A 13,079-nucleotide genomic window follows, 5' to 3' on the forward strand; every position below is an offset into this window, starting at 1 on the left:
CTGTATGTGCCTCTGGGCTTCTTGCGCAGCCCCACACTGTTCGATCTGTATGTGCCTCCGGGCTTCTTGTGCAGCCCCACTCTGTTCAATCTGTATGTGCCTCCGGGCTTCTTGTGCAGCCCCACACTGTTCAATCTGTATGTGCCTCCCCACACTGTTCGATCTGTATGTGCCTCTGGGCTTCTTGTCGCAGCCCCACACTGTTCAATCTATATGTGCGTCCGGGCTTCTTACGCAGCCCCACACTGTTCGATCTGTATGTGCCTCTGGGCTTCTTACGCAGCCCCACTCTGTTCGATCTGTATGTGCCTCGGGGCTCCTTGCGCAGTCCCACTCTGTTCGATCTGTATGTACCTCTGGGCTTCTTACGCAGCCCCACTCAGTTCGATCTGTATGTGCCTCCAGGCTCCTTGCGCAGTCCCACTCTGTTCAATCTGTATGTGCCTCCGGGCTTCACGCAGCCCTACACTGTTCAATCTGTATGTGCCTCCGGGCTCTTTGTGCAGTCCCACTCTGTTCGATCTGTATGTGCCTCCGGGCTTCTTGCGCAGCCCCACACTGTTCGATCTGTATGTGCCTCCGGGCTCCTTATGCAGCCCCACTCTGTTCGATCTGTATGTGCTTCCAGGCTACTTGCGCAGCCCCACTCTGTTCGATCTGTATGTGCCTCCGGGCTCCTTACGCAGCCCCACTCTGTTCGATCTGTATGTGCCTCCGGGCTCCTTGCGCAGCCCCACTCTGTTCGATCTGTATGTGCCTCCGGGCTCTTTGCGCAGCCCCACTCCGTTCGATCTGTATGTGCCTCCGGGCTCCACGCAGCCCCACTCTGTCCGATCTGTATGTGCCTCCGGGCTCCTTGCGCAGCCCCACTTTGTTCGATCTGTATGTGCCTCCGGGCTCCTTGCGCAGCCCCACACTGTTCGATCTATATGTTCCTCCGGGCTCCTTATGCAGCCCCACTCTGTTCGATCTGTATGTACCTCCGGGCTCCTTACACAGCCCCACTCTGTTCGATTAGTATGTGCCTCCGGGCTCCATGCAGCCCTACACTGTTCAATCTGTATGTGCCTCCGGGCTCTTTGTGCAGTCCCACTCTGTTCGATCTGTATGTGCCTCCGGGCTTCTTGCGCAGACCCACACTGTTCGATCTGTATGTGCCTCCAGGCTCCTTATGCAGCCCCACTCTGTTCGATCTGTATGTGCTTCCAGGCTACTTGCGCAGCCCCACACTGTTCGATCTGTATGTGCCTCTGGGCTCCTTATGCAGCCCCACACTGTTCAATCGGTATGTGCCTCCGGGCTTCTTGCGCAGCCCCACTCTGTTCGATCTGTATGTGCCTCCGGGCTCCTTACGCAGCCCCACTCTGTTCGATCTGTATGTGCCTCCGGGCTCCTTGCGCAGCCCCACTCTGTTCGATCTGTATGTGCCTCCGGGCTCTTTGCACAGCCCCACTCCGTTCGATCTGTATGTGCCTCCGGGCTCCATGCAGCCCCACTCTGTCCGATCTGTATGTGCCTCCGGGCTCCTTGCGCAGCCCCACTCTGTTCGATCTGTATGTGCCTCCGGGCTCCTTGCGCAGCCCCACACTGTTCGATCTATATGTTCCTCCGGGCTTCTTATGCAGCCCCACTCTGTTCGATCTGTATGTACCTCCGGGCTCCTTACACAGCCCCACTCTGTTCGATTAGTATGTGCCTCCGGGCTCCTTATGCAGCCCCACTCTGTTCGATCTGTATGTGCCTCCGGGCTCCTTACACAGCCCCACTCTGTTCGATTAGTATGTGCCTCCGGGCTCCTTATGCAGCCCCACTCTGTTCGATCTGTATGTGCCTCCGGGCTCCTTACACAGCCCCACTCTGTTCGATCTGTATGTGCCTCCAGGCTTCTTGCACAGCCCCACTCTGTTCGATCTGTATGTGCCTCCAGGCTCCTTACACAGCCCCACTCTGTTCGATCTGTATGTGCCTCCAGGCTTCTTGCTCAGTCCCACTCTGTTCGATCTGTATGTGCCTCCGGGCTCCTTACACAGCCCCACTCTGTTCGATCTGTATGTGCCTCCAGGCTCCTTACACAGCCCCACTCTGTTCGATCTGTATGTGCCTCCAGGCTTCTTGCACAGCTCCACTCTGTTCGATCTGTATGTGCCTCCGGGCTCCTTACACAGCCCCCCTCTGTGCGTTCTGTATGTGCCTCCGGGTTCCTTAAACAGCCCCACTCTGTTCGATATGTATGTGCCTCCGTGCTCCACGCAGCCCCACTCTGTTCGATCTGTATGTGCCTCTGGGCTCCTTACGCAGCCCCACTCCGTTCGATCTGTATGTGCCTCCGGGCTCCACGCAGCCCCACTCTATTCGATCTGTATGTGCCTCCGTGCTCCTTATGCAGCCCCACTCTGTTCGAACTGTAAGTGGCTCAACGTGCTAGATCCATAGGATCCTTCAATGTCTCCTGTAAGCGTCACACCAATGACTGTGCGGCCAGATGGGTGCACTGATCTGGTGCACAGGAACCTCTGGAGCTGCTTTCCTGCATGACTTCCAGCTGCCTGAAAACAAACACAGACAAGACTGAGGTCCTGGTATCCTGGACCAACCATTCGTTTGGGCATCTTCCTGGTGGCCAAGTGCCTTTTGCAAGGGTTCTGCTGTCACACAGACGGTAACACATGGAGGTCCACTCTGATGACAAACTGTCCTTCAAAGCACCGATGGCGAAGGTCTCGCATCAAGCCTTCATTTGAGAGTTCTGAAGAGACTCCTGCATTTGCTGCCCGAGAGCTCCTTCCGTTGCTGTTTCTCACCTGGACTGGGCTCATGCCTTTTATCGGCTCTTTCTTCTGCCCTTAGTCTCTTTAGGTGGTTCAAACCGTGACGGCTTGCCTTCTGCCTGAGCCTCCCCAAAGCTCTCCGATTTTAGGACATCTTAGCCGTCTGCATTGTCCGCCAGCTCTGTGTCCAGCATCCTCTGTATTCACTTTGAGGTGTTGCAGAACAAAGGTTTTTCTTCAATATGACCGGCTTTAAATGGTTCATTCCAGTGTGACCCCTGCACCAGAGGCGCAACTAGAGCCAAATTTCGGGGGGGGGCTGAGCAAAAATTTCGGGGGGGGGGCTGAGCAAAAATTTCGGGGGGGCTGAACTTTAAGCAATAGGCAGAGTGGAGCTGCATGGGCTCTTAGAGGGGGTGAAACAATAGCAAGGCCTCATTAACATGCAAATGGTCTTTTAAAGACCTGTGAAGTGCTCGGGTGCGGCTGCTTTTTTGCCCGGGAAGGTGTCTCAGCCCGGGCTGCCACACACGACGGGGGGGGCTGAAGCCCTGTGAGTCCAATGGGTGTTGCGCGCCTGCCCTGCACTCAGCCCACCTGTACCAAAGTTACGGTGGGGGAGGGGCACCAGGTGGGTGACCCATTCTGAACATCAGGCAGGCGTTAAGTGAGGGGACCCAGGTTGTGGGCTCCGTTTTCAGTGCCAGCTGCTGCACTCTTAAGAGGTCACTCACTGACGGAACGTCTCTCCCCATCAAAGACTCACGCACTTGTTACTGTCCTGATGGTGTACCCCGCCACTGTCGATGGGGAGTCCCATACAGAGGATTTATGAAAGGCCGTGGCCCCAGGAGGGGTGAGATGCCTCTAAGCCCTGATGTGCCAGGGAGCTACTCGCTGCAGCTGCTGAAATCCAGAAGGGGGTCATAGAGACGTTCTCTGGGTGGGGAGGCGGCAGCTCTCGAAGTGCAGGATTAGTTTCTAAACCCTGGCTCCCCTATTCAGAAATTTCTCTGAAACGATGTCCCCCTTCTGAGCGGCGGCACGCCCACTCACAGTGACTCCTGGTACCACTCAGATGCGCACTCTGCACTGTCACACATCCAGAAAAACATCAGCGGGAACATTGGCAGGAGATCTTTTAGGCCATGGCACACTTTACACATTCTGTGAATAAAGATGACATCATTGGCTTACCCAGTGCTTAATTTGTGCTCCCTTGCGGGTGCTGGACACCGGGACTCATTCTTGTGGACACGGATTTACTTTTCTGCATCAGGCTTTCATTCAGAGAGAGAGAGAAAGAAAGAATGGCAAAAGGGAGAGGAAGATAGGAAATCGGAGACAGAGAGACTTTGGGGAGGAAAAAGAACCTGCCAGAGGGAGATGGAGAGAGGAAGGAATGGGAATGAGGTGGAATCAAGAATAGGCAGGCCTGGTATTCACCAACCCTTGTGTTTGGCACGCGTTGGAAGAAGATTCCTGAAAAAAAGAACTTTGGGCCCGGACATGTTTTGCAAATAAGACTTTAGACGGCTCTTTCCAGCAAGCATCACATTCGAATCAACCCTCGGCATCTAAAAAGTTCTCCAGCCCCAACAAACTGGACTCCACTGAAGAAATACTCTCTGTGATGGCTCACACACCTGACAACACTGACAAGGCCTCAACACAAGGAAACTGAAAACAAGAAGCCAGGCATTCGACTGCCTGTACCGTTCTCCTCCCAGCCGAGTGTATGAAAACCAAGGGTTCAAAAACAAATCCAAGAGAGGGTTGAAATAAACAATGGAAGGACAGGACGTGAATACTGCTGGTACAGAACGGTCCCTCGCAGGGTGACGCATGTCTCTTCCGGCCCTGAGTGCCCCGGAAGCAACGATGTCTGACTCTAGTGCCGATTGTTGTTGTCCTGGGCAAACTCAGATCTTGCGTGTGCGCCGCGACATCAGCCTGTCTCCTGGGTTGCGGCCTCGTTGGACTGGGAGGGTGCGCACGCGCTACCTCCCTAGCGGGGAAAGGCGCCGCCTTTGCCAGGAGTTAAGCACCGCGACGGCGGTGGCGGCAGCAGCAGCAGCTTACCCTGCAGCGATCCGTAGAAGCGAACAGGATGCGTTACCCCTGATACTGGAGTGAGGCCTACGGGCTCCCGCAGCTCTCAAGCAGCCAGTAGGGGGCTGTATGTCAAGGAGACGCTCTGCAACACTCCTGTCTGTGACCAGGACCGGGGGCCAAGGCCTGCCAGACTCCCAGCCGGGTGAGGGGCCATCCAACACCACCGACCCCTGGAGCTTCCAGCACCAGCCTCTGCCTCCTTGCAAGACCAATTTTTTTTTTTTTTTAAAAGAGATACTATTTTGCTTTACTTTGTTTTACACTTAAAACAGTAGCTGTAACCATCTAGGTCCAATGCTGCCACCTTGTGTTTGTTTTGTGAAGTACGCGGAAGGAGCCAGCAAGGACAGTACGTGCGGCGGGTGCCCTGCTCTTAGGCCCTTGGATAGGCAGCTGTCAGCAGCTCTTGGCCGATTCAATGTCTGATATATGAAAAAGATACATACTTTGATTTTTTTTTTTTTTTTTAAATTGTTTTGAAAATCGCTCAATATCTGCAGAGTAACATGAAGCCTTGCATCAACTGCAGCGCTCGAGTGTGATAGCGTGGCAGGGCCTGGGGCGCTCAGAGGCAGCTGCAGCCTCAGCACAGGGCCCATCTCCCTGGGCCCTTGCAGTCTCAGCACAGGGCGCACTACCCCAGGGATCCTTACCCCAGGGATCCTTACCCCAGGGAGCAGTACCCCAGGGCTCATTACCCCATGGATCATTACCACAGGGCTCATCTCCCTGGGCCCTTGCAGTCTCAGCACAGGGCTCATTACCCCAGGGATCCTTACCCCAGGGATCCTTACCCCAGGGATCCTTACCCCAGGGAGCAGTACCCCAGGGAGCAGTACCCCAGGGCTCATTACCCCATGGATCATTACCACAGGGCTCATCTCCCTGGGCCCTTGCAGTCTCAGCACAGGGCTCATTACCCCAGGGATCCTTACCCCAGGGATCCTTACCCCAGGGATCCTTACCCCAGGGAGCAGTACCCCAGGGAGCAGTGCCCCAGGGCTCATTACCCCATGGATCATTACCACAGGGCTCATCTCCCTGGGCCCTTGCAGTCTCAGCACAGGGCTCATTACCCCAGGGCTCATTACCCCAGGGTTCCTTACCCCAGGGTTCCTTACCCCAGGGTTCCTTACCCCAGGGTTCCTTACCCCAGGGTTCATTACCCCAGGGATCCTTACCCCAGGGATCCTTACCCCAGGGTTCATTACCCCAGGGATCCTTACCCCAGGGTTCATTACCCCAGGGTTCATTACCCCAGGGTTCATTACCCCAGGGCTCCTTACCCCAGGGTTCATTACCCCAGGGTTCATTACCCCAGGGCTCATTACCCCAGGGATCCTTACCCCAGGGATCCTTACCCCAGGGATCCTTACCCCAGGGCTCATTACCCCAGGGCTCATTACCCCAGGGCGCCTTACCCCAGGGCTCCTTACCCCAGGGTTCATTACCCCAGGGAGCAGTACCACAGGGATCAGTACCCCTGGGCCTTTGCAGCCTCACTCCAGGGAAGCCCTTTGCCCCCTCTGTCTTTTCGTGTGTCGTTTGCTCTACCTCTGTATTTGTTTGCCCTTCTCTTGCCCTTTCATCCTGATGTTGTCTTCCTTGTCTTGTTTGTATTGTATCCTCGTTATTTCTGCTGTGCAAGTTCTTGACTGTCTCGTTTATCTTCTCTCCTGCAGTCTGTTGAGCTCCTGTTACTTCTCAGTGATGTCCTTTTCTCATCCTACAGCTATACCTGGCTTATCTCCTCTCTGTCCTTTGAGTGGGCCTGTCTTTTCTTGTTCCCCATAAATGCATTTTCGGGTCCTACATCCCTTGATGTCTCCTCTGCACAGTTCCCATGGTCTTCTTTCCCCGTCTTATCTACTGCCTCTTCCTATGAAGGTTCTAGCGGTTCCCGCTTCCACTGAGTTCCTTCAGGGTTGTCCCCACACCTCTCTTGACTCCTGCTCTGACCCTTCGCTCCTGCTCTTTCCCAAGTGGAGCCCCCTCAGTTCCTGCTCATTCTCTTCTTTCCCTGGGCCTCTCCCCCTCATGTTAGTTCTTACTGCTTAGTTCCTTCTATTCCTGCTCATTCTATTCTTTCCCTGCACCCCTCACCTCCGATCAGTTCATACTGCTGAGTTCATTCAGTTCCCCTCATTCTCTTCTTTCCCTGCACCTCTCACCCTTCGAGTCTTATCATTTCTTACTGCTGCATTCCCTCAGTTCCTGCTCATTCTCTTCTTTCCCTGGGCCTCTCACCCTCACATTCCTATCAGTTCTTACTGCTGAGTTCCTTCAGTTCCCACTCATTCTCTTCTTTCCCTGGGCCTGTCACCCTCCGATTACTCTCAGTTCTTACTGCTGAGTTCCTTCAGTTCCCGCGCATTCTCTTCTTTCACTGCGCCTCTCGCCCTCCGATTCCTATCAGTTCATACTCCTGAGTTCATTCAGTTCCCCTCATTCTCTTCTTTCCATAGGCCTCTCACCCTTCGATTCCTATCAGTTCTTACTGCTGAGTTCCCTCAGTTCCCGCATATTCTCTTCTTTCCCTGGGCCTCTCACCCTCAGATTTCTATCAGTTCTTACTGCTGAGTTCCTTCAGTTCCCACTCATTCTCTTCTTTCCCTGCACCTCTCATCTCAGATACCTATCAGTTCTTACTGCTGAGTTCCTTCAGTTCCCCTCATTCTCTTCTTTCCCTGGGCCTCTCACCCTCACATTCACATTCCTATCAGTTGTTACTGCTGAGTTCCTCCAACTCCTGCCCATTCTCTTCTTTCCCTGGGCCTCTCACCCTCAGATTCCTATCAGTTCATACTGCTGAGTTCCTTCAGTTCCCCGCTCATTCTCTTCTTTCCCTGCGCCTCCCTCCCACCCTCAGATTCCTATCAGTTCTTACTGCTGAGTTCCCTCAGTTCCTGCTCATTCTCTTCTTTCCCTGGGCCTCTCACCCTCAGATTTCCATCAGTTCTTACTGCTGAGTTCCTTCAGTTCCAACTCTTTCTCTTCTTTCCCTGCACCTCTCATCTCAGATTCCTATCAGTTCATACTGCTGAGTTCCTTCAGTTCCCCTCATTCTCTTCTTTCCCTGGGCCTCTCACTCTCACATTCACATTCCTATCAGTTCTTACTGCCGAGTTCCTTCAGTTCCCACTCATTCTCTTCTTTCCCTGCACCTCTCACCCTCAAATTGCTATCAGTTCATACTGCTGAATTCCTTCAGTTGCTGCTCATTCACTTCTTTCCCTGCACCTCTCACCCTCCGATTCCTATCAGTTGTTACTGCTGAGTTCCTCCAACTCCTGCCCATTCTCTTCTTTCCCTGGGCCTCTCACCCTCAGATTCCTATCAGTTCATACTGCTGAGTTCCTTCAGTTCCCCGCTCATTCTCTTCTTTCCCTGCGCCTCCCTCCCACCCTCAGATTCCTATCAGTTCTTACTGCTGAGTTCCCTCAGTTCCTGCTCATTCTCTTCTTTCCCTGGGCCTCTCACCCTCACATTCCTATCAGTTCTTACTGCTGAGTTCCCTCAGTTCCTGCTCATTCTCTTCTTTCCCTGGGCCTCTCACCCTCAGATTACTCTCAGTTCATACTGCTGAGTTCATTCAGTTCCCCTCATTCTCTTCATTCCTTGGGCCTCTCACCCTCCGATTTCCATCAGTTCTTACTGCTGAGTTCCTTCAGTTCCCACTCATTCTCTTCTTTCCCTGCACCTCTTACCCTCAGATTCCTATCAGTTCATACTGCTGAGTTCCTTCAGTTCCCCTCATTCTCTTCTTTCCCTGCACCTCTCACCCTTCGAGTCCTATCATTTCTTACTGCTGAGTTCCCTCAGTTCCTGCTCATTCTCTTCATTCCTTGGGCCTCTCACCCTCACATTCCTATCAGTTCATACTGCAGAGTTCCTTCAGTTCCCCTCAGTCTCTTCTTTCCCTGGGCCTCTCACCCTCACATTCCTATCAGTTCTTACTGCTGAGTTCCTTCAGTTCCCCTCATTCTCTTCTTTCCCTGGGCCTCTCACCCTCACATTCCTATCATTTCTTACTGCTGAGTTCCTTCAGTTCCCCTCATTCTCTTCTTTCCCTGCACCTCCCTCCCACCCTCAGATTCCTATCAGTTCTTACTGCTGAGTTCCCTCAGTTCCTGCTCATTCTCTTCTTTCCCTGGGCCTCTCGCCCTCCGATTCCTATCAGTTCTTACTGCTGAGTTCCCTCAGTTCCTGCTCATTCTCTTCTTTCCCTGGGCCTCTCACCCTCACATTCCTATCAGTTCTTACTGCTGAGTTCCTCAGTTCCTGCTCATTCTCTTCTTTCCCTGGGCCTCTCACCCTCAGATTATTCTCAGTTCATACTGCTGAGTTCATTCAGTTCCCCTCATTCTCTTCTTTCCCTGGGCCTCTCACCCTTCGATTCCTATCAGTTCATACTGCTGAGTTCATTCAGTTCCCCTCATTCTCTTCTTTCCCTGGGCCTCTCACCCTCAGATTTCCATCAGTTCTTCCTGCTGAGTTCCTTCAGTTCCCACTCATTCTCTTCTTTCCCTGCACCTCTTACCCTCAGATTGCTATCAGTTCTTACTGCTGAGTTCCTTCAGTTCCAACTCTTTCTCTTCTTTCCCTGCACCTCTCATCTCAGATTTCTATCAGTTCATACTGCTGAGTTCATTCAGTTCCCCTCATTCTCTTCTTTCCCTGCACCTCTCACCCTTCGAGTCCTATCATTTCTTACTGCTGAGTCCCCTCAGTTCCTGCTCATTCTCTTCTTTCTCTGGGCCACTCACCCTCAGATTTCTATCAGTTCTTACTGCTGAGTTCCTTCAGTTCCTGCTCATTCTCTTCTTTCCCTGCATCTCTCACCTCAGGTTCCTATCAGTTCATACTGCTGAGTTCTTTCAGTTCCCCTCATTCTCTTCTTTCCCTGGGCCTCTCGCCCTCAGATTCCTATCAGTTCATACTGCTGAGTTCTTTCAGTTCCCCTCATTCTCTTCTTTCCCTGGGCATCTCGCTCCCAGATTCCTATCAGTTCATACTGCTGAGTTACTTCAGTTCTGCTCATTCTCTTCTTTCCCTGGGCCTCTCGCCCTCAGATTTCTATCAGTTCATACTGCTGAGTTCATTCAGTTCCCCTCATTCTCTTCTTTCCCTGCACCTCTCACCCTTCGAGTCCTATCATTTCTTACTGCTGAGTCCCCTCAGTTCCTGCTCATTCTCTTCTTTCTCTGGGCCTCTCACCCTCAGATTTCTATCAGTTCTTACTGCTGAGTTCCTTCAGTTCCTGCTCATTCTCTTCTTTCCCTGCATCTCTCACCTCAGGTTCCTATCAGTTCATACTGCTGAGTTCCCTCAGTTCCTGCTCATTCTCTTCTTTCCCTGGGCCTCTCGCCCTCAGATTCTTATCAGTTCTTGCTGCTGAGTTCCCTCAGTTCCTGCTCATTCTCTTCTTTTCCTGGGCCTCTCGCCCTCCGATTCCTATCAGTTCTTACTGCTGAGTTCCCTCAGTTCCTGCTCATTCTCTTCTTTCCCTGGGCCTCTCACCCTCACATTCCTATCAGTTCTTACTGCTGAGTTCCTCAGTTCCTGCTCATTCTCTTCTTTCCCTGGGCCTCTCACCCTCATATTACTCTCAGTTCATACTGCTGAGTTCATTCAGTTCCCCTCATTCTCTTCTTTCCCTGGGCCTCTCACCCTCAGATTTCCATCAGTTCTTACTGCTGAGTTCATTCAGTTCCCCTCATTCTCTTCTTTCCCTGCACCTCTCACCCTTCGAGTCCTATCATTTCTTACTGCTGAGTCCCCTCAGTTCCTGCTCATTCTCTTCTTTCTCTGGGCCTCTCACCCTCAGATTTCTATCAGTTCTTACTGCTGAGTTCCTTCAGTTCCTGCTCATTCTCTTCTTTCCCTGCATCTCTCACCTCAGGTTCCTATCAGTTCATACTGCTGAGTTCTTTCAGTTCCCCTCATTCTCTTCTTTCCCTGGGCCTCTCGCTCCCAGATTCCTATCAGTTCTTACTGCTGAGTTACTTCAGTTCTGCTCATTCTCTTCTTTCCCTGGGCCTCTCGCCCTCAGATTCCTATCAGTTCATACTGCTGAGTTCCTTCAGTTCTGCTCATTCTCTTCTTTTCCTGGGCCTCTCACCCTCACATTCCTATCAGTTCTTACTGCTGAGTTCCTCAGTTCCTGCTCATTCTCTTCTTTCCCTGGGCCTCTCGCTCCCAGATTCCTATCAGTTCTTACTGCTGAGTTACTTCAGTTCTGCTCATTCTCTTCTTTCCCTGGGCCTCTCGCCCTCAGATTCCTATCAGTTCATACTGCTGAGTTCCCTCAGTTCCCGCTCATTCTCTTCTTTTCCTATGCCTCTCGCTCCCAGATTACTATCAGTTCATACTGCTGAGTTCCTTCAGTCCCCCTCATTCTCTTCTTTCCCGGTGCCTCTCACCCTCAGATTCCTATCAGTTCATACTGCTGAGTTACTTCAGTTCTGCTCATTCTCTTCTTTCCCTGGGCCTCTCGCCCTCCGATTCATAGATTAATTTTTTCCTTCAAATCTTTGTCACACTCCTTTCAGGTTCTGCTTTTTCTTCATACTTTTTCACTTCCTATTGCCTCTTTTCTTTGCAGCGTGTCTTATTACATCTTCCCCCAGCCTTTTCTGTCCCTGCTTCCTTCTATTACATTTGACTTGCTTCTTCCTGTTTTCTCTAGTCACGTGCCCCTATCTTCTGTCTTCCAACGCCTTTGTACATTTATGATTTTCTGCTGTTTTGTCTTTTCCAGTTTATGTTCATCCTCAGGAAAGACCATCGGGTCCACCTGATTGGTTCTGATAAGTGTAAAGGCCACACCTCTTCCTGTTTGCTGTCTACCAATAATCTGTGCACTTACAACTCCCTGAAGGTAGGGAGCCTTCCTACTGTCAGTCGTAATGTTCTCGCTCGCTGTCTTCAAAACGTCTGTGCTCTATATCTGTGTTTTTGTATACACCTGTATTATATCTGCATGTACATTTGTGTCTGTCTTTGTAAATCTATATGTTAGAGGTTATAGTTGCTGTAGCTGGAGAAAAAAATGTGCGCTGTGAGCTGCATCTTACAGCTCCCAGTCTGGCTCAGGCTGGGGGACTAGAAGGTGGACAACTACGTTGCTTTTTAAATAATATGTTTTTCAGTGGCTAGATTAATTAATTCTGCAATACCATTAAGTGTGGTCTAGCCTAGTAGAAGTGTACCAGGGGTTGAATATCATAAAACTGAAAGTAACAGGAAATTGCACCAGTGCATCTCTGTGCAAACAGGAGCGGGAAGAGTAGCCCGCGTTGAACTGGCTGATCCTACTTCAGTGGACTGCTGAGAAACAGTCGTTGAATGCTTTACTTCCATTCCTTCTAGAGACCTATGCCGTGGCTCTGCCCTCCTAGGAACCAGTGTGTACATATAGTAATAGTACATTTGTTCTGTCGGAAACATTTCCTTCGACAGCCTAGTGATACACATCCGATCCCAATTGTAGTAAGCATCTGAAGTGATAAACCAAATCACAAAACAAATGGCATGTCAAGCAACCTTGTATTGTATTCAGTCTCAATTCAGAGTGTGTTTTCCACTACATCGCACTATAGTGCAACATTAAACCCTGACGAAGGGTATGAGTGGTCCAGTGCTCCTTGCTGAGTGGCATTGTCCAAGGTTAGATCCACATTTATAATCGAACCTAAAGTTTCTAAAATTGCTCCAAGGGTTCCCCAAGGTGTTTATCACATTTTGCCTGAGTGAGAACTCAGGTGAGGTTTGTTTCCAGCTCCTGACAGTCATTCATTGAGCATCACCTTTTCAACCTTTTGGCCTTTACTAAAGATTGCTGGAGTCTTCATTAGGATATAATCTGTTGAGGGACAGTGTTGAGCACTACAGCCCTATGAAGTGACCGTGATCTATAGATTTTGCACATCAGTAGGCATTTGAACACAATTCTGGCGACAGCACAACTTTTTCTTGATCTGAATCATGTATTATGTTGTTTGCTATATTTGGGTCCAGATGAAGATCACTATGTCGAAACATGTCAAACCTCTTTCCAGTAACCTATCTGATGGAACAGTTTTTCTAGTCACATTGCTCAGCTGTGCATAAAAATTGGACTTGACAATAAATTTCTCTCTGCAGTGACGTGCTGGCCACCGGAACACAGGTTAGCACACCAATTAACTACAACGT

General features: G+C 51.1%; 1 protein-coding gene across 7 annotated transcripts in view; it reads left to right on the forward strand.

Moving 5' to 3' along the window:
- PHLDB3 (pleckstrin homology like domain family B member 3) overlaps positions 1-13,079 on the forward strand; it is a 220,461-nt gene that overhangs the window by 114,913 nt on the left and 92,469 nt on the right. For 4 of the 7 annotated variants that reach the window (XM_085615667.1, XM_085615665.1, XM_085615666.1 and 1 more), the window contains exon 9: positions 11,644-11,763. The exons of the other annotated variants lie outside the window; for them this stretch is intronic. In XM_085615667.1, the coding sequence (XP_085471793.1) occupies positions 11,644-11,763 (120 nt within the window). The remainder of the gene's footprint in view (positions 1-11,643; positions 11,764-13,079) is intronic. 7 annotated transcript variants of the gene reach the window in all.

Source organism: Triturus cristatus, chromosome 7 (assembly GCF_964204655.1).
Source record: "Triturus cristatus chromosome 7, aTriCri1.1, whole genome shotgun sequence".
NCBI lineage: Eukaryota > Metazoa > Chordata > Amphibia > Caudata > Salamandridae > Triturus > Triturus cristatus.